We start from the raw sequence: 21,375 nt of genomic DNA on the forward strand, positions 1-21,375 counted from the left end.
TGCACAGAAAAGTTCAGTTACCAACTTACCACTGAAATAGTTGACATAGAAATCAACTTCTACACATACACATCCCACTGGGAATGTATGCCTATACGCTTCCAAACTGGAAATAATTCTGTATAAACAATATATTGCAATGTGATTAAAGGGTCACTTTTTTAAACATTGCAAGTATATGGACAATTCGAACTTTACTTTTACCCGCGGCACGAGCACACTAATGTATTTGACAATGACATTCGAAAACGAAACTACGCGCAAAGCGAGCTCCCGCACACTAGGTGACGCTGTCTCTGTTGTGCTTTTTTACTCCTCAACCTTGACTTTAACCGCACATTCTATAACAAGTCTGCACAGAGCTATAGACCAAATGCTTTGCAAAAAATGGTCGTGAAGTTAAACGGTTAACACACATAACCATGGCTCCGGTTGTTTATGCTAAAGACACGCCTCCAGTGCTTGTTTTCGCCTTTGTGATTGGTTCAGACTAGAAGTAAACGTGGTTGATTGGAAGATGTATACTTGTCCCGAAGAGGACATAGGAACGGGCAATAAGGCACAGAGATATTAAGCAGCGATAACAGACTGTGCAATTGAAAGGGTTAATATTGTACATCAAAGGGAATGGAGCTTTAACTGAGTGTGCTAATTAGAGTGATGTGCATATCTGTATCCCAGCATCAGTGATCAGCAAAAGGACTCAAGACTTGCCCAAAATGCGTCTCCTATGGGCCCTGATGCGTGGTGCCCCTCTCACAAGCACCCCGAACCTGGTGGATTTTTATTCGAAGTTTTCCCCGTCCCCCCTGTCTATGAAACAATTCCTAGATTTTGGTGAGTTGAATGGGTCAAGTGTCATTCAGTTGAAATCCGTCAGTCTCTGTTCTCCTGTCTTTTTTGTACCTGTCGTTTAATGTGGTTTGAGTTGCACAATTGCCCTATTTTTATTGTGCTGAATGTTGCCTAAAACAACGTAAGCAGCATATGTAAAACAAACGCAGAGAGAAAAAAACTGGAAATAGATTTTATTTATATTGTATGTCTTTTTTTTATGTCAGCCACATTCATAATAGACCCTATATGCAGGGTTAAAAAATATTTGAACATAAACATGGAAGTCAAAATTTAAACTTTTGTGATAGTAAAATTTCAAAAGGAATCTTTCTAATTCATTTCTATACGGTTTATCTTTCACGTTTGGTATTTTATTTTATTCTATTCACCTTTCTACAAGAGCATACGAGGGTAGGCCCAGAAATAAAATCACGTCTCATGTCCCAATGCTGGGTTTGATCTTTCTTAACTGAGTGGATAGATCCTTTGCAAAATTAATTTTCTGTTGTCAGTGCTTAAGGTAATAGTCTCTCACAGCTTCCATTACAACCTGTAATTGGTTCTTTATCATTTCCATGCTGTTGTAATAGTTTTAAGGCCTTAGTTGACAGTTGCTGTTTTGGTCAAAATAAATCCTTTTGTATGTAGATCAAAAAGGAGCCAAGGAAGTTAAAGAGATACTAAACATCTTGTAATTAAAATCCATTTTTTTTGTCCTGCTGTAGAATAACATATTAGCCAAGTCTAAATGTTTCTAAACAATTTAGCAATTTGTTTTCTGCAATTGTTTTCAAATAGCCAAACTCCACCAACCATTTTCAGTATTTTGAGGCTCCAGTACAGGTTTGCTTCTGTAGCCATCATCATTATGTTAGTATTTACTGCATTGGTTTGCAGATGGTGTCTGCTGAAGCCAATTAGGGGCATATATGTAGCAGGGTAAGCATTTATAAGTCTGCAGTGTGTATTTCCAGTTCTAATGAATAGAAATGTTACAGTTTAAAAGGAGATAACCCCCTAACATTTGTTAAATGATTCAGATAGAGCATACAATTTTAAACAACTTCTATTATTTAATAACATTTGCTTCAGTCTCTTGGTTTCCTTTGTTGAATAACCAGCAATGTACTAGAGAGCTAGCTGAACTCAATGGGTGAGCCAGTGACAAGAGGCATATATGTGCAGCCACCAATCATCAGCTAGCACCCAGTAGTACATTGCTGCTCCTGAGCCTACATAGATATGCTTTTTAAAAGGAAAGTAAAGAGTGCTCTTATAGTAAAAAATAAATATGTTAAATCAAAGTAAACATACAGCAAACAACTTTTCTTGCATAATGAGCACTACAAATTTCTCATTGTAGCCCCTGCTCACAGGGAGATAAGGAAGCATACATTTTTTGGACCTTAAAGGAACATGAAAACCAAATTTTTTTCTTTCATGATTCAGATAGACAATACAGTTTAAAATAACATTCCAACTTCTTTTATCTAATTTGTTTAATTCTTTAGGTATCCTTTGTTGAAGAAATAGCAATTCACATGGGTGAGCAATCACATGAGGCATCTATGTGCAGCTACCAATCAGCAGCTACCAAGCCTATTTAGATATGCTTTTTATCAAAGGATATCAAGAGAATGAAACAAATTAGACAATAGAAATAAATTGGAAAGTTGTTTAAAATGTATGTTCTTTGTGAATCATGAAAGAAAAAATGTGGGTTTCATACCCCTTTAAAGGGACAGTCAACCCCAAAATTGTTATTGTTTAAAAAAGATAAATAACTCCTTTACTACCCATTCTCCAGCTTTGCACAACCAACATTGTTACATTAATATACTTTATAACATTTCTGCCTGTTTCTAAGCCACTACAGACAGCCTCTTATCACATGTTTTTTTATTAGCTTTTTACAAGAGACTGTTAATCCATGTGGGCCATATAGATAACGTTGTGCTCTCTCCCATGGAGTTGTGCATGACACTGCACTAATTGGCTAAAATGAAAGTCACTAATAAATAAATAGCCATGTTATCAAGGGGCTGACAAAAGAGGCTTACCTAAAAGGTAATCACAGAGGTTAAAGGTTTATTAATATAACCATGTTGTCTGTGAAAAACTGGGGAATGGGTAATAAAGGGACTATATATCTTTTTAAACAATAAACATTTTGGAGTAGACATTCTGCTACTTCTGAGTATGAGCAAAACAGACTTAGGGGTCTATTTATTATAGTGCGGACGGACATGATACAATGTAGCGTATCATGTCCGCCCCACATCGATAAATACCGACAGTATACGCTGTCTGCATTTATCATTGCACCAGCAGTTTTTGTGAACTGCTGGTGCAATGCCGCCCCCTGCAGATTCGCGGCCAATCGGCCGCTAGCAGGGGGTGTCAATCAACCTGATCGTATTGGATTGGGTTGATTTCTGTCCGACGCCTCGGAGCAGGCGGACAGGTTATGGAGCAGCAGTCTGCTCCGTATGGAACTTGATAAATTGACCCCTTTAGTGTCTCTAGCATTATCTGAATACTAAAGCAGCTCATCTTACTCTAGAAGTTTTAGGACACCACGCTATACGTTTTTTCCTGCAATGGCCCCAGTGTCCCTGTAGGGCTGTGACATGAAGTAATGGACGCTGCACAAATGAAGTTAAAAATAAGAAACAAAAGGTAAACTTTTAAAATGATAAATTATACATATTTTAATGATTTCTATTAAGTGTTACCCACTGCTTAGTACTTTTTTAGTAGAACAATGAAACAGACTGTTTAACATCTCTTCAATCAAAAGAATGAAGAAATATAGGGCTATATTACGAGTTGTGTGTTAGGCTTAAAAAGCAGCTTTGGCCGGTCCTAACGCTGCTTTTTAACGCCCGTTGGTATTACGAGTCTTGCAGGTACAGGTGTACCGCAGACTTTTTTGGCCAGACTTGGAAATACCGCAAATCCACTTACGTAAATTGCCTATCCTCTTTTTTTCAATGGGACTTGCATAGCGCCGGTATTACAAGTCTGACAAAAAGTGAGTGGTAGACCCTCTCCTGTCAAGACTGGTACCGCATTTTAAAGTCAGTAGTTAAGAGTTTTATGGTACAACGCCGTAGCATAAAACTCTTAACTAAAGTGCTAAAAAGTACACTAACACCCATAAACTACCTATTAAACCCTAAACCGAGGCCCCCCCACATCGCAAACACTAAAATAAAATTTGTAACCCCTAATCTGCCGAACTGGACATCGCCGCCACTATAATAAATATATTAACCCCTAAACCGCCGCACTACTGCATTGCAAACGCTAGTTTAAATATTATTAACCCCTAATCTGCCGTCCCTAACATCGCCGACACCTTCCTACATTTATTAACCCCTAATCTGCCCCCAACGTCGCTGCCACCACTATATTAGTTATTAACCCCTAAACCTAAGTCTAACTCTAACCCTAACACCCCCTAACTTAAATATAATTTAAATAAATCTAAATAAAAATAACTATCAGTAACTAAATTATTCCTATTTAAAAATAAATACTTACCTATAAAATAAACGTTAAGCTAGCTTCAATATAACTAATAGTTACATTGTAGCTATCTTAGGGTTTATTTTTATTTTACAGGCAAGTTTGTATTTATTTTAACTAGGTAGAATAGTTATTAAATAGTTATTAACTATTTAATAACTTCCTAGTTAAAATAAAGACAAATTTAACTGTAAAGTAAAACCTAACCTAAATTACACTAACACCTAACACTACACTATAATTAAATTAATTCCCTAAATTAAATACAATTAAATAAAATTAGCTAAAGTACAAAAACAAACCCTAAATTACAGAAAATAATAAACAAATTACAAGATTTTTAAACTAATTACACCTAATCTAATCCCCCCTAACAAAATAAAAAAGCCCCCCCCAAAATAAAAAAAAGCCCTACTCTACACTAAATTACAAATAGCCCTTAAAAGGGCCTTTGGCGGGGCATTGCCCCAAAGTAATCAGCTCTTTTACCTGTAAAAAAAAAAAGTACAAATCCCCCCCCCCCCCAACATTAAAACCCACCACCCACACAACCAAGCCTACTCTAAAACCCACCCAATACCCCCTTAATAAAACCTGACACTAACCCCTTGAAGATCACCTTACCGGGAGAAATCTTCATCCAACTGGGCCGAAGTCCTCAACGAAGCCGGGAGAAGTCTTCATCCAACCTGGGCGAAGTGGTCCTCCAGACGGGCAGAAGTCTTCATCTAGACGGCATCTTCTATCTTCATCCATCCGGTGCATAGCGGGTCCATCTTCAAGACATCCGGCGCGGAGCATCCTTTTCCAACGAAGTCTTCTTACTAAATGGCGGTTCCTTTAAGTGACGTCATCCAAGATGGCGTCCCTTCAATTCCGATTGGCTGATAGAATTCTAAAACAAATTTCCAATATTCTTATATTATCAATTTTTTTTTTTCTCTAGGTATCTTTTTTGTTGATAGCATATTGAGGTAGGCTCAAGATCAGCAGTGCACAACTGGGAGCTATATGATAACTGTAACACTCATATGCTCGTTGTCTTTATCTGGCCAGATGTGTACAGCTAGCTCCCAGTAATGCACTGCTGCGTCTAAGTCTACTATTTAACAAAGGATACCAAGAGAACAAAGCAACTTTAATATAAGTAAATTCCAGAGTTGTTTAAAGCTGCGTGCTCCATCTAAATCAGGAAAGTTTTATTTTGACTTTACTGTCCCTTTTAAAACCTCAAGGTGCTTTTACTTTCCCTGTATTGCAATGGTTGACAAACACAGGTGCCAGGGATCTACTGGTGTCTTTTATATCTAAGTCCTTGCTCCCTGGTTTACAGTCCACAAGACACCCATGGGTGTGCTTGATCAAATTGTCAATTGATTATAAGTGCTGTTTGAAATCTGGTATGGTCAATTCTTGTGACCATCACATCTTTGGCCTTACCCAGCAGGCTATACCTACAAACTTGTTTAGTTTGATTTGTGTATTTTCTTTCCTGATTATTGATGAAGCCAGCCACTGTCAAGTTACTGTATCTCTCTTAACGGGTTTCTTATGACTCTAGTTTAGTCATGAAATGTTACTAGTGCTTTCATTTATGTTAAAATAGTTTTTATTGAAATAACATCCAGAAACACATTACATTATGTATACAGTTAGTTACATTATCATATCATCAGGTATCTGTTCTCATTAGTTACCGTAGTCAACTTTTCAGTTTCTTATCTCTTTCTCCCCTATAGTTATTGCTCAGCATAATACATTTTAGAGTTAACTTTTTCCTTAGAACTAGTATATCTGACCTGTTACATTTTCATTGAAGACAATTGTCAAAGATGTCATTTGTCTATATTTATATAATAAAAATTTTTTAAAAACCAATTAAACAAACAGAACATTTGGTCACAAGTAACTGAATCCTCATTGTTTCAGTATCATCTTTCCCTGTCGCTTCCCATTCTCCCCTACTCCCTTCTGTGTAATGAAGTAATGTTGATTGCACTATCCTCCCCTATAATGGAGTTATGTTGTGTGCATTATCCAGTAAAACCAGACCTTTTGGAATACATCCACCGTTCCTAATATCCCTGCCGCTGTTTCATGCAAAGAGTAAGTTGTCTTAAGTCTGTCCAATATCTCCTGCCATGTCGGCACTCCCACCTTCCAATATTTAGCGATGCCCACCCTTGTGACCGTACAGAGGATCCTAATGAAAGTGTTGATATGTTTATTAAAGTTCGGGAATGAAGCATTAAGTAGCCCCTGAGACATTGTGAGCACTATTTGTTCTTCTAGGAGTGTGCTAATATATGTTGATAGTTTAGACCATATATGGGCCACTCTTGGACACTCCCACCACATATGTATGTAAGTACCAACTGAGTTGCATCCCCTATAGCAGTTACTATTTCGGCCTCCCATATAATGTGATGTAGCAATTGGGGTTAAATACCACCTGAATATGGTTTTGAAGCTATTTTCTCTTAGATCAGCACTAAGCAGTCCCCTACAAGAAGAGTAGAGCAAATCTTGCCATTCTTGTACTTCTAGTGAGATATTTATATCTGCTTCCCATCTAAGCATAACCGGCGACTTGGAATCGCCCTTTGAATTCTGTAACATCAAATAAAGTTGTGAGATGGATTTTTTGGATCTAGTATTGGTGCTGGCCAATCTCTCCAAGGTCGTGCTAAGTTGTTTGTGCATGTGCGGTATAAATTTGTTTAGGGCGGATGTAATCTGCAAATATATGTACCAGTGAAGGGAGGTAGGTGCTAATTTATCTCGTATCTGGACAAATGTTAGTGCTTTATTATGTGTTAGTAGGTCCCCCACCCGGTAAAGGCCTTTATTTTCCCATTTATCGAGTTGTTTCCGATATTCCCTAGGGATAAGATATTTAAGTGGCATTTTGGGGGAACACTCTGGCATTAATTCCCCATTGGATGACAGCTTTTTCCAGTGATCCACTGAAAATAAGGTAATCGGGGAACACTTCTTAAGTTGTTGCTGGTGCAACATTCTATCCCAAATAAGATCACCCGGTGAATCTAGATGTCCAATCCCAGCCTCCAATTTCATCCAGAGTAAGTTCTCTACTGAAGAGCCCAAGAGCGCATTTTGGGCCAATCTGGATGCATCGTAGTAATTCAATAAGTTAGGGACTCCAACCCCCCCAAGTTGTCTATGTGTGGTCAGCGTCTGATAGGAGAGTCTAGATTGTTTCTTCCCATTTATAAAATGAATAATTTCTGATTGCAGGGCTTTTAGATCTTTTTTGGGGACTGGGATTGGCAAAGTGCGGAACAAGTACAAAATTCTCGGCAGAAAGTTCATCTTTATGGCAGATATTCTTCCATACCAAGAAAAGTTATGAAGCGTCCACTTAGCAATGTCCCTGCGCAATTCCTTATATAAGGGAAGATAATTAATTTTGTATAATTCTGTGTAATGAACTGGTATTTTAGTGCCCAAGTATTTGATGTGCGATTTGACCCAAGAAAGTGTGAAACTCAGTTCTATCAACTTTTTGGTATGGGAAGGCAAAGCTATTGCCATAGCTTCGCTTTTGTCCATATTAATTTTGTATCCTGACACCTCAGAAAACCTTGATAGTATATCATAGAGGCCTGTAAAAGATGTCAGGGGTTTAGTTAGAGTCAGAAGGACATCATCAGCAAAAAGAGTGATCTTATAGTCAGTGTTTTGAATTTTGAGTCCAGTTATGTCAGGTGCTTGCCGAATGCTGGCCGCCAAAGGCTCCATGCATAGGGCAAATAGTAGCGGGGAGAGCGGACATCCCTGTCTTGTTCCATTTTTTATATGTATAGGTTTGGATTGGTGTCCCATGGCTCTCACTGTAGCAGTAGGGTTAGAGTATATATTTCTCAGTGCTTCTACAAAAGGGCCTCTGAATCCCATCCTCTCCAGGACCGCAAACATATATGTCCAATCTACTCTATCAAACGCCTTCTCTGCATCCAGTGATAGGACCAGAGAAGGCGTTTTCGTCTGGGCTAGCTGGGTTATTGTTGTTATCACTCGCCTAATATTGTCAGGTGCCTCTCTGCCCGCCACGAACCCAACCTGATCCGGGTGCACTATACTCGGTAGTATATTCTTTAGTCTATTGGCCAAGATTTTAGCAAAAATCTTTAAGTCCTGGTTAATAAGTGATATAGGTCTATAGCTGGCACACTGTTTTATGTTTTTACCTGGCTTGGGAATCACGATTATCCTGGCTCTAAGTAGGTCCTGTGGGATTTCATAGCCCTGCATAATATAGTTTGAGAACTTAACTAAATGTGATACTAAAGAAGATTTAAATAATTTATAGTACTCCCCTGGTAGACCGTCTGGGCCTGGTGCCTTCCCCGGTTTCAAGTCCTTAATGGCTTGTTGTACCTCATTCACAGTGATCTCCTGATTTAAAGTGTCTCTGTCTACCTCCGATATGGAGGGTAATTGGGCCTCATCTAATAATTGTGTTAGTCGGGTTTCCGTGTGAGTGGATTGAACAACATGAGTTCCCTCATACAATTTACTATAGTATTGGGCAAAGCAATCCACAATTTCCTGTGGGTGTGTGGTTGTAGTACCATCCTGCTGTTGAATCTGCGCTATGGTGGCTAGTTTTATTTTCTCGCGGATTTTGTTAGCCATGTATCTATCTGGCTTATTGGCATAAATGTAATAATTTGTTTTAAGTCGTAGCGCTGCCTTAATTGCTTGGCCGTTTAAAATGTTTGTGAGTTTCGCGCGCTTGTCTTGGAGTTGTGCTAAAATTGTTCTGGATTGCGTAAATTTATGTTGATGTTCTAATACGTCTATCTCTGTCTGAAGATTCGTCCGTTGTGTATTTAGTTTTTTATAAAGAATGGATTTTTCCTTGATAAGTAAACCCCTTAAGAAAGTTTTGTGAGCTGCCCAAGTAGAAATGGGATTCTCAATTGTTCCCACATTAATTTCCCAAAATTCCAACATATTCTGTTTTACTGTATTCTGGATTATGGGGTCCTTTAGACAAGTTGGATCGTATGTCCAAGATCTCGTCCTGTTTGGTACTTGAATATGTCCTAATTTGAGCTGGACTATGGAGTGGTCTGACCACACACATGAGTGAATGGTAGAGGCCACAAGGGCCGATTGTAAAAATTGACTGACAAATACATAGTCCAGCCTAGTATATGTTTTATGGGCTGCCGAGAAAAATGTAGTGTCATTTGTGTGTCCATATAAAGTTTTCCAGGAGTCTATCAATGTTTGCGTGGTTAGAAGATCTTGAATCGTTTTAATAATTTTATATTGTTTGTTTTGCTTGTTAGTAAATGTGGAGATAGGTTTTCTAGAATGTAGGGATAGGTCTACGTTAAAGTCCCCTGCCAGAATCGTCCTAACATGAGACCACCCTGTTAAAAGGTACATAATCTGCCTAAAAAAAGCATCCTGTTTATCATTAGGGGCGTATATGTTGCAAAATAGGATTTCAGAATCCTGAATATGACCCCGAACAACTAAAAATCTGCCTTCCTTGTCAGCTATTGTCTCCTTGTGTACAAAGGATAGGGAAGAATGTATAAGTATAGATACCCCTCGTTTTTTAGAGTCTGATGTGGAGTGGAAGTGCTGTTGGAAATCTCTGGCCCAGTACCTAGGTATCTGTGAGTTTAAGAGATGTGTTTCCTGGAGGAAAATCACATTCGCCCGGAGGGATTTATATTGTGTGAACGCAGTCCTACGTTTAATATCTGTATTGAAACCCCTGACATTGTGCGAAATTAAATTAATAGACCAGGATTCCATCTATCACACCCAGTATACATTTAACAGTACGATTAACAGCATCCATGAGGGTATATATTTAGAAACAGGGTACATAATACATTTAGAGTCAGTTGGGTATAAACATGTTACCTGATAACGCTTGTTACTTTGCCTCATGAATCTCTTCCTCCATCTTCTTGACACATCTACAAGGTCTGAGTAGACGTAATAGATCTGTGACCAATCAAACATAATGTTTGGGGCAAATAAACCGCCCCATATTAGCCTAAAAACAGTAACTAAAAAACAAAAACATGCAACAATAAAACTTAGAAACAGTAGTGTGTAAGTCATGTAAGACATCTATAAGTACTTGGTGACTACACATCAGGGTGAGTGTGTACCATCAAGCCATAAACAGTGTAAGAACAAATCTTTTATAAAAGTGTTCAGATTAGCTTCACGTTAAACTCCACTGAAAGGGAGTCTTATAGGGTGACCTGGATAGTTCCAAGCAGGTCCACGTCCATATTAATTTTTATCAATAATGTAGAGAAGAGAAGGTCCTGGTCTCCTCCCCGGCTAAATTTCCTATCTTCCAGAGTTGTTCGGGATGGATATGGTGTCTATATTCCACAATGTTCTCGGCTCTAGCTTGTCTTTAGCAGTAGTACTCTGTCTGAAAAAGAGTCCTTGAGTCCTGAGATGTCACTTTACAAGCCGTTAGATGGTAATAGGCCTTTGTAGGCCTCTGTAGAACATGTCCACCATAGAAGAAGTTCAAGTTTTCTGTCTTTTCTTTGTCACTTTGGACCATCGTTCCACAGGGGGGGTAGCTGGTTGAGTTGAATGAAGTAGTTTCTTGTTTTCTTGAGGTATAGGCGGTAATTCTGGGCATTCTATTTTCAGGAATTTACACAATTCTGGTATCTCTGCTACGTCTTTAAGTGATATAGACTTTCCTTCATATTGAATGTTGAGGGAAAATGGAAATCCCCATCTATAGGGGATCTGATTCTTTCTTAAGAGTTGTGTGATAGGGCGCAGGGTGCTGCGTCTTTGAAGTGTCTTTAGGCATAAATCTTGGAAGAACTGGATCACTGATCCTTTAAATTTGAAAGTAGGGTTCTTTCGGGCTGCCGATAGTATTTCCTCTTTTTCCCGGTAGCGAAGCATCTTTATTATGACATCTCTCGGTGGGTCTCCTTTTTTGGGTTTTGCCCGTAGGGCTCTGTGAGCTCTCTCTGTTTCAAATTTGCCTTCTTCCCGATTGTCTGTAATAGCTTGAAATAGTTGCAGTAGAAATTCAGGTAGTTCCTGTGGCGTTACAGATTCGGGAACTCCTTTTAATCGTAAATTACATCGGCCACTCCTGTTCTCTAAATCCTCTAATTTTTCATGAATTTCCTCTATATCTTGTTGTTGGGAGGCCATGTGTTGGGAAAGCATGGTTATGTCTTCAGTCATTGTATCTTCCTTCTCCTCTAGAGATTCAACCCTGGCTCCCAGGTCTGAAATGTCCTGTTTGATCTCTGCCAGACTGCTCGTGACTGTAGTCTGTAAGGCATCCATTTTCGCCCACATCTTGTCAAAAATCGTGTTAAGGTCTTGTTTGGAAACTAGATTTTCAAAATCTGCCTTCGTAGCAGGGATGAGACCTGTGTTTACACCCTGGGTGTCTGTGTCTGATTCCATTTCCTCCTCCGGTGTTGGGACTTCCACTCCCTGTCCTTTATCCCCTTTGGAGGACTTGAAAAATGGGTGCTGTGTAGACAATTTTGTTGCTGACCCTGTTTTGTTTTGTTTTCTGACAGACATAGTCAGATTGTGTAATGGTGGACCCTAACAGCGTGTAATAGCTATAATTATATTCCTTTTAATAGTAAAGTATATGTACTCCACTGCCAAAACCTGCCCCACCATTCAGTATAACTGCAGCATCCTGTCTTCCCTATTCCCCAGCAGAATAATCAATTGCAGTGTCTAGTTCCATATAGCAGAATACCAGATCTCAGTGTGTATGCCCAGAACCGTGTAATAAAAGATAAATCTGATATCCCTACTGCTGTAGCAAATCTATCACCACCTGTATATTCACATTTCACAACCTTTATAGCTGTAGCCCCTTCACTATATTAAATACATGTTGAGTAATTGCCTAGCTTTTAGCTTCTGTGAATAGCATATATTTCTGGTTGTTTTTATTTGCAGAAGGGTACTGGTAGCCGTAGCGTAGTATCTCTACATGCTTTTATATTTTATTTAGTGCGGCTCATTAAGCCCCTGCAATCCCTTTAACCTGCCTCCAGAGCTGTATTGGGTTCTTTTTTTCCCCCACGATCCTCTATCTCCTCCACCTTCACCCAACAAACACCTCCTTCTTATAGCGGTGTTACAAATATCCTCTGCTCTATAGCGGGGCTATGTCAAGATGGCGGATCTGTGCGCTACTCAGCCCCTCCTTCTTTCTCTGAGACTCCCCGGTGCATATTAATTGGTGAGTACTAGCATGCTTACCGGGGCCAGAGTCACTTGTGGGATCGGATCGTGAGAGCTACCCCTCCACTTCCCCAGCGTATCACCTCTGCTGCCTCTGGCAAGTAACTTTGGGAGTGACAGGTTTGCCGCGCTTCAGGTTGCAAAGAAGCCCGCTCTCACTTTATCGGCTTCTATGTGTAGTTAGCTCTTCTTGCTTCAACCTCATTTGGTTGCTTGAGGGTCAGGGAGGTTTTCTGAGTCCAATCTGTGTAATTATCCTTTGTTCTTGACATATAATTTACATTTTCTGTGCTTGATGTCCACGGAGCTCAGTGACTAAGCTGCCATCACTGAGCTTCCACAAGCTCCGCCCCCCTAGTGCTTTCATTTAAAGGGACAGTGTACCATAAAAATTTTCCCATTTAATGTACTCCTAATGGTCAATTTTACCTGCTGGAGTTGTTCACTAATAGCTCCTTTAACTTTATATCAGCATTTGAAATAGACGTTTTTGCCTGTGGTATCCCTACCTATAATAAAAGTTTCTTCTCCCAGTGGGGTTTAGGCAAGATAAGAAATTTTAACATTTTATTATTTAATTGTTCTCTCTAAGTATTGGTCTTTTGGTAAAGAAAAACTGAGTTAATAAAAAGAACCATGCATGTGTACAGAAAGTGATACAATAATAAGAATTTTCCTGCTTAACCCATTTTAAAGGGTTGTGGTTTCAAAGAACAAAACAAGCTATTTCATATGCAAAAATAAATAGAAAGAAGCAATTTCTCATACATTTTATACTCTGAAGCTGCTATAACAAGCCATTGAAAACACATTAAAGAAAACAATTTTACAGTACACTGTCCCTTTTAAAGAGTCCTTGAAAAGGAATGGGCTCAGACTTGTTGAGTTATAGATTGCATGGTGATGCCAAGGTAAACTGGGTGGAGAGCTGGTGATACAAGCAAGTAGAGAAGATTATAGGTATGAATCATGGAGCTAGACGTGGTGGCTTTAGCTTACAAATAATACTGAAATCTATAAAGCTTCAGTGTCCCTTGCTCATGAAACACAAGGCTTACCCAGCTTACAGCTCAGTTTCTACAATATGACCTCCATTGCTTTTTAATATGGTTCTACCATACTCACTCCTGCTTAGGGTTGCCACCTCAGCCATGTTTTTCTGAACACTTATGAGTTACACATGCTGTAGGGTGTGCAGGGAGGAACACGTATTTTGATTCTGGACAGCACTATTCATATTCCTCCCTGCACACCCTGCAGCATGTGTAACTTATAAGTGTTCTGTATTTTAAGGGACGGGTGGCAAGCCTACTCCTGCTTGTGACACCAGCTGCATGCTAGTTATGTGCTGCTTGTAGTTTAGTTTTATTATAGTAAACAGTTTGGCTGTCAGCCCACACAACCTAGTCTCCATATTTTCAAGTGCATGGTACACAATATTCATCCATGATACTATAAGCCAAACTAGTATGGAGGGATGAGTTACCCTTTTTCTCTGCAGCTGACTCATTGATTGTGTGTGTGTGTGTGTGTGTGTGTATATATATATATATATTAGAGCTGCGCATCTTCACTTGTCTCACGATTCGATTCGATTACGATTATCATCGTAACGATTCGATTCTACGATGCATCGCGATGCATCACGATTATTGCACATGATTTTCATGATATTGTTCTGTTCAATATTTTATATATATATATATATATATATATATATATATATATATATATATATATATATATATATATATATATACACATACACACATTTATATATATATATATATATATATATATATATATATATATATATATATAGATATATATAGAGAGAGAGAGAGATATACATACACACACTATATATATATATATATATATATATATACAGGGAGTGCAGAATTATTAGGCAAGTTGTATTTTTGAGGATTAATTTTATTATTGAACAACAACCATGTTCTCAATGAACCCAAAAAACTCATTAATATCAAAGCTGAATAGTTTTGGAAGTAGTTTTTAGTTTGTTTTTAGTTATAGCTATTTTAGGGGGATATCTGTGTGTGCAGGTGACTATTACTGTGCATAATTATTAGGCAACTTAACAAAAAACAAATATATACCCATTTCAATTATTTATTTTTACCAGTGAAACCAATATAACATCTCAACATTCACAAATATACATTTCTGACATTCAAAAACAAAACAAAAACAAATCAGTGACCAATATAGCCACCTTTCTTTGCAAGGACACTCAAAAGCCTGCCATCCATGGATTCTGTCAGTGTTTTGATCTGTTCACCATCAACATTGCGTGCAGCAGCAACCACAGCCTCCCAGACACTGTTCAGAGAGGTGTACTGTTTTCCCTCCTTGTAAATCTCACATTTGATGATGGACCACAGGTTCTCAATGGGGTTCAGATCAGGTGAACAAGGAGGCCATGTCATTAGATTTTCTTCTTTTATACCCTTTCTTGCCAGCCACGCTGTGGAGTACTTGGACGCGTGTGATGGAGCATTGTCCTGCATGAAAATCATGTTTTTCTTGAAGGATGCAGACTTGGTCCAGTTTGGGGCATGAGTTTAATACATGAAGAGTAATGTCATCTAGCACTGGTATCCCCTCTGTGTAAATATAAAAATATCCCCTTTATGTTAAAATGGAAATATGTTCTTGCATAATGTTGTGCATGGATTAGAATATAGGATATCAGTAGATGTTAAACATTTGAAGGTGTAACGTTTGAATAAAGCTTGGGGGGCAGATTTGTGTATATTACAGTATGCCTAGTATAGGGTAGTAATATCAGTATACATCACAGTACTATTTTTAGTTAGTTGTCTGTACTGCTGCATTATTCTGCGTGATGTGGATTTTCACTTTTGCTTTTGGTGTTTGGTAGTTGGTCCCAGTCGGCTCTCCTTAGTTCCGGGCGCGCATGCGCAGTTGCGCTACACGGAAGCTGGGAGGCTGATGGCGATTTGTCACGGTGAGGGTAAGTAGTTATTTAAGATGTGTGTTATTGAAGGTCTGTAAGTGGTCTGAGGACGGGGGAGACCCCGAAAACGTTTACCATTAAACGATTAAGTTAAACGGAGAGTGCCTGCTTTATTTTGCTGATATTTGATTGCTTGCAAGCGCACCCCGGCAGCTGGAGGATAAAAAGAGAGTGCTGGTTCCCTATATATATCCGCATCTCCAGACCATATGAAAAAGAAAAGAGTATATGTCAAATTGTTAAAAGTTGAAAAATACAGCTTTATTTGGTACAAAAAATGTTAAAAATCAGTTGCATGTAAAAACATGAAAGAAAAAACAAAAGGGAAAATCAGCTACAGTCCTGTAACTGACATAGAGCAACAGCAGCCAAACATGTTTCGGGCCTAATGTCAGCCCTTGTTCACTGGCATAACTAGTGCTGGGAAAAGCCTTAATTTAAAGGTAAAGTTAATTATCAATTACATGCATCTGTTGAATTAACCCATGACTGCCTAGATAGTCATGGTTAAAGGTAAATTATCATTTAATTGTTTTTTTTTGTTTCTTATATTAAACATTTTCATTTTAAAGCAAACATAAATGTTAAGTGTGTTTATTTAAAACTGTCAGATGGCTAGATATATATAAAAAAACTTTTTTATTACTCTGATTTGATCCTAAATGGATGTAGAACTAAATCTCCACTTAAAGATATTTTTTACTTAAAGATATTCTTTACTTTAATTCATTTTCTTTTTTATTAAAAAGGAAAAAACCAATCATTAATCTATCAGTAAAATAAATCAACATCCATTATGGAATTTAGACCAAAGGGGTGCTTTGTTTTGAGATGGAAAATCCAAAACACTTCCCTTTGGTCCAAAAGTCTCTCTCTGTCGCCCCCTCTCCTGTGTCTAGGGACATGGTCAATGCCTTGTACTGTCAAGAGGGTATCATTGGAATTATGTTCCTCTCTAAAGTGCTTAGCTATTGGTGTATTACAATCCGGGTTGCCAATATCTCTGAGATGTTGTAAGAACCTGTCACGCAGAGCACGTTTAGTGCGCCCCACGTACTGTTTTTTACATCCTTGGCATGTAAGTAAATAAATGACAAATTTGGTGTTACATGAAATGCTGAAGCGTATGTCAAACTCCCTATTTGTTGTACTTGATACAAATTTGGGACCCTGTTGGATGTGTTTGCAGGTTTTACAAATATTTCCTTGACATTTCATGGAACCTATTCTTCTCTTTAACCAAGATTGGTTAGTTTGTGACGGTAGCATTGAGGGAGCTAATAAGCTTCCTAAGGTCTTTGCTTTACGTGCTGAAAAATTACAGCCGTGTTGAACTATTTTGCTTAACTTGGCATCACTTTTTAAAATTGGCAAACATTTACGAATAATGTCACAAATTTTGTTATAGTCTTTACTGTAATTTGTTGTAAAATATGGTTTATTGTTATATCTCTTATTCTGTGTTTTACTCACACATTTGGTAGTAAGAAGATCATCTCTGTCATCATCTCTGTTTAATTTATCCACTCTATTCTTGGTTTCCTTTAATAATTTCATATCATAACCTCGGGCTTCCAATCTGTGGCCGGTGTTGGCTGCATGTGATTGAAATTTGTCCTCAGTGGTGCAATTCCTTTTAGTCCTAATCATTTGGCCATAGGGTATAGAATTAATGGTGTGTTTTGGGTGATATATATATATATATATATATATATATATATATATATATATATATATATATATATATATATATATATTATCTCTCTATCTCTCTATCTCTCGTTTCCTCTCTGTCAGACCCCTAGCCCAAACGAGCATTTGAGGGTTGCTGTAAAACTTTTGACTTACTGTATCTAATAGCAACCCTCAAATGCTCGTTTGGGCTAGGGGTCTGACAGAGAGGAAACATGCAGCAGAGACCGCAACAGTAAACAGTGAATCGATAATACAAGAAAAGATTCACTGTTTACATGAGGCTGCTGTCGGCTCTTTAGGATAGGTGTCATAAAAATTCCTGACCAGAACATTTGTGTGTGAGAGGAGGTCTATTGGTAATGCTCTCTTGGTCAGATATCTGCGCAGTGTGCACAGCAAGTCCTGATGTGGTGTAGCTGGGGGCTTTAACCAGATTAATCCTGACACAAATGCTGTCGGCTCGTCTGCTATGTGAGAGAGGCGGGGTCACGTGACGTTGCGCGATGATGTCACCCCTGAATCGATTCTGATCTGCACTGCATTGATGCAGCATCGTTAACAGGCTGCATCGCGATGCATCACAGAATCGATTATTTTAGGCACCCCTAATAAAAAAAAAAAAAAAAAAAATATATATATATATATATATATATATATATATATATATATATATATATATATATATATATATATATATATATATATATAATATATATATGTGTGTGAGATAAGAGCTAGGAAAGGGAGGGCACTCTCAGGATTAATATACATCAAAGATAGTTTATTGTTTATAACAACAACGTTAGAAAGTCATAACTTAGAAAGTCATAAGACCTATCCTTATGACTTTCTAACGTTGTTGTTATAAACAATAAACTATCTTTGATGTATATTAATCCTGAGAGTGCCCTCCCTTTCCTAGCTCTTATCTACAATCCATTGAGGATTGCACCCGGGTGCTTCATTATTAGTTGAAGCTGGAGTGCTGGAACACGTGCTAATTGGATAAAATATATATATATATATATATATATATATATATATATATATATATATATATATATATATATATATATATATATATATATATATATATATATATATATAATATTTATTTATATATATATTTATTTATATATATATATATATATATATATATTTATTTATATATATATATATATTTATTTATATTTATATATATATATATATATATATTTATTTATATTTATATATATATATATATATATTTATTTATATATATATTTATTTATTTATATATATACATACATTAAGAGACCACTCCATTTTCTGTCTGTTGAATTCAAACACAGGCATACTTCATTCTACTTAATGAGGTACTGATTAGGCGATCACCTGAACCAAATCTTATTTAGAACTAGATTCTACTTAATGAGGTACTGATTAGGTGATCACCCCCTGAGTCAGAACTTTTTTTTCACTTTCTGCGATGTACAGGTCAGTTTGGAATCAAACTACATTTTAAATTAGGCAGTTAATTGCAATGCGTTTGTTAACACATATGTTATAACATATATAAGTGCATTTGAGCCCTTTGCAGTCAAGTAGCTGAAAACATGGAAAATTATATTTATGCAATTTTCATATTTAATAAAGTGTTTATGTATTTACTGTAAATATTTCACATTAAAATATTTTTCACACAGGGTAATATTTTCTAATTATTTTTAAATATATGTTAGTGTGTATGTATATATTATGGCCAAAAAGTTTAACCTTGGTTTCATCATACCATAACACCTTTTCCCACATGCTTTTTGGAGACTTCAGATGTCATTTTGCAAAATTTAACCGGGTTTGGATGTTTTTCTTCGTAAGAAAAGGCTTCTGTCATAGCCCAGGCATATAAAGAATACAGGAGATTGTTGTCACATGTACCACACAGCCAGTACTTGCCAGATATTCCTACAGCTCCTTTAATGTTGCTGTAGGCCTCTTGGTAGCCTCCCAGACCAGTTTTCTTCTAATCTTTTCATCAATTTTGGAGGGACGTCCAGTTCTTGGTAATGTCACTGTTGTGCCATATGTTCTCTACTTGATGAGGACTGTCTTCACTGTGTTCCATGGTATATCTAATACCTTGGAAATTCTTTTGTACCCTTCTCCTGACTAATACCTTTTAACAATGAGATCCCTCTGATGCTTTGGAAGCTCTCTGCGGACCATGGCTTTTGCTGTAGGATGCGACTAAGAAAATGTCAAGAAAGACCTACTAGAACAGCTGAACTTTATTTGGGGTTAATTAGAGGCACTTTAAATGATGGTAGGTGTGTATTGACTCTTATTTAACATGATTTTGAATGTGATTGCTTAATTCTGAACAAGGCCACATCCCCAGTAATGAGTGTGCGCAGACTTATGCAACCACATTATTTTAATGGTGTTGTTTTTTGTTTACTTCCCTCCATCTAAAAGATTTCAATTTGTTTTTCAATTGAGTTGTACAGTTTATAGGTCACATTAAAGGTGAAAAAAGTTCTGAAATGATTTATCTTTGTCTCATATTTTATTTACATCACAGAAACCTGACATTTTAACTGGGGTGTGTAGACTTTTTATATCCACTGTATATTTTACCAAAAAAACACATCATACATATATAGAAATGTTTTTAAGAATAAATAGAACATATTCTTCTGTGTGAAGAACATTGGAATCTGAAATATTAATATTTCATGTTGGGTTAGCGCACTAGAGAAAACGTGATAAGGTTTGTGCGACTTGTTGGGTATTAGTTGTTTCCCCCCCCCCCCCCCACTTTTCGCACTCCATCAAAGTTTATAGGGGGAGCACTGTCTCAATATTTCAAGTTTGACTTTTTGCACGTTGGCTTAGCTCTTGTGCAAAACTTTTTACTTTCAACTTGTAATACGTGCGCTACATGATGCATGCAAAAAGCTTACTTCTAGCAGAGTTAAATAGCGATCCACTCGTATTCTAGCCCTTAATGAGAAAAAGTATAAAAACCACTTCTGTGGTCATCACTATCCTGTTTCAGTAGGACTAGCAGGATGGCAAAAGCAGTACCTCAAAAGTAATTGGAATCAAAAAATAATTGACTATACCAAAATTGTTGAAAAGAAGAGTTTTGAGTGAGGAAAAGAAGGGTTCAATTCTGGCTTTACTGGCAGAGAGATGCAGTGAGCGTCAGGTTGCTTCCATCCTTAAAATTTCAGATGGCGAGTTCATAAGAACAAGGTCAAGCAGCAGACATTGGGGACAACAAAGCTACATACCTTCAGAGAGTGAAACCGACTTTCCACTGCCTGGGATGACCTTCAACTCATTCAAATGTCTCTCAACAACTTTAGGATGATATCAAGTTACCTACAAAAATAATGGCAAATGGCAGCTGGTTTGAAGTGCACTGCGAGTACAATTCGAAACAGGCTTCTAGGGGCAGTCCTGAAGTCGTGAAAGATAGAAAAAGCTCTTTATCAATTAGAAGCGAAGAAAAGCCAGGCTGAGGTTTGCAAAAGAGCATAAGGATTGGACCGGTGAAAACTGGAGTAAAGTAATTTTTCCAATTTTCAGCTTTGCCCAACACCTGGTTGTCTAATGGCTAGACAGAGGACTGGAGAGGCCTACAAGCCACAGTGTCTCACACCCACTGTGAAATTTGGTGGAGGATCGTTATGATTTGGGGGTACTTCAGCAAGGCTGGATTCAGGCAGATTTATCTTTGTGAATAACGCATGAATCACGCCACGCACAAGGTTATCTTGGAAAAAAACCTGCTTTCTTCTGCTCTGCCAATATTCCCTAACTCTAAGGATTGTTTTTTCCAGTAGGACAATGATCCATGCCACATAGCCAGGTCAATCAAAGTGTCCATGGATGACCACCAGATCAACACCCTGTCATGGCCAGCCAAATCTCGAGACCTGAACCCCACTGAAAACCTTTAAAATGTGATAAAGGAAAAGATGGAAGGTCACAAACCACCAAACATAGCTGAGCTGCTTGAATTTTTGCACCAGGTGTGGCATTATATCTGGGTAATTCTACCAAAT

The 21,375-nt window shown here is 37.7% G+C and overlaps 1 protein-coding gene across 5 annotated transcripts in view; it reads left to right on the forward strand.

Annotated features, from left to right (window-relative positions):
- The first annotated feature begins 314 nt into the window (after positions 1-314).
- PDK1 (pyruvate dehydrogenase kinase 1) overlaps positions 315-21,375 on the forward strand; it is a 251,531-nt gene continuing 230,470 nt past the window's right edge. For 4 of the 5 annotated variants that reach the window (XR_008400113.1, XM_053698444.1, XM_053698445.1 and 1 more), the window contains exon 1: positions 317-837. Coding sequence is in view for 4 of the 5 variants with exons in the window: in XM_053698444.1 (XP_053554419.1) it covers positions 720-837 (118 nt within the window). In the remaining variant the exon portion in view is untranslated. Of the gene's footprint in view, positions 838-21,375 lie in introns of all 5 variants that reach the window. The other variant, XM_053698443.1, reaches the window with a different exon arrangement.

This window comes from Bombina bombina, chromosome 1 (genome assembly GCF_027579735.1).
Source record: "Bombina bombina isolate aBomBom1 chromosome 1, aBomBom1.pri, whole genome shotgun sequence".
Lineage (NCBI taxonomy): Eukaryota > Metazoa > Chordata > Amphibia > Anura > Bombinatoridae > Bombina > Bombina bombina.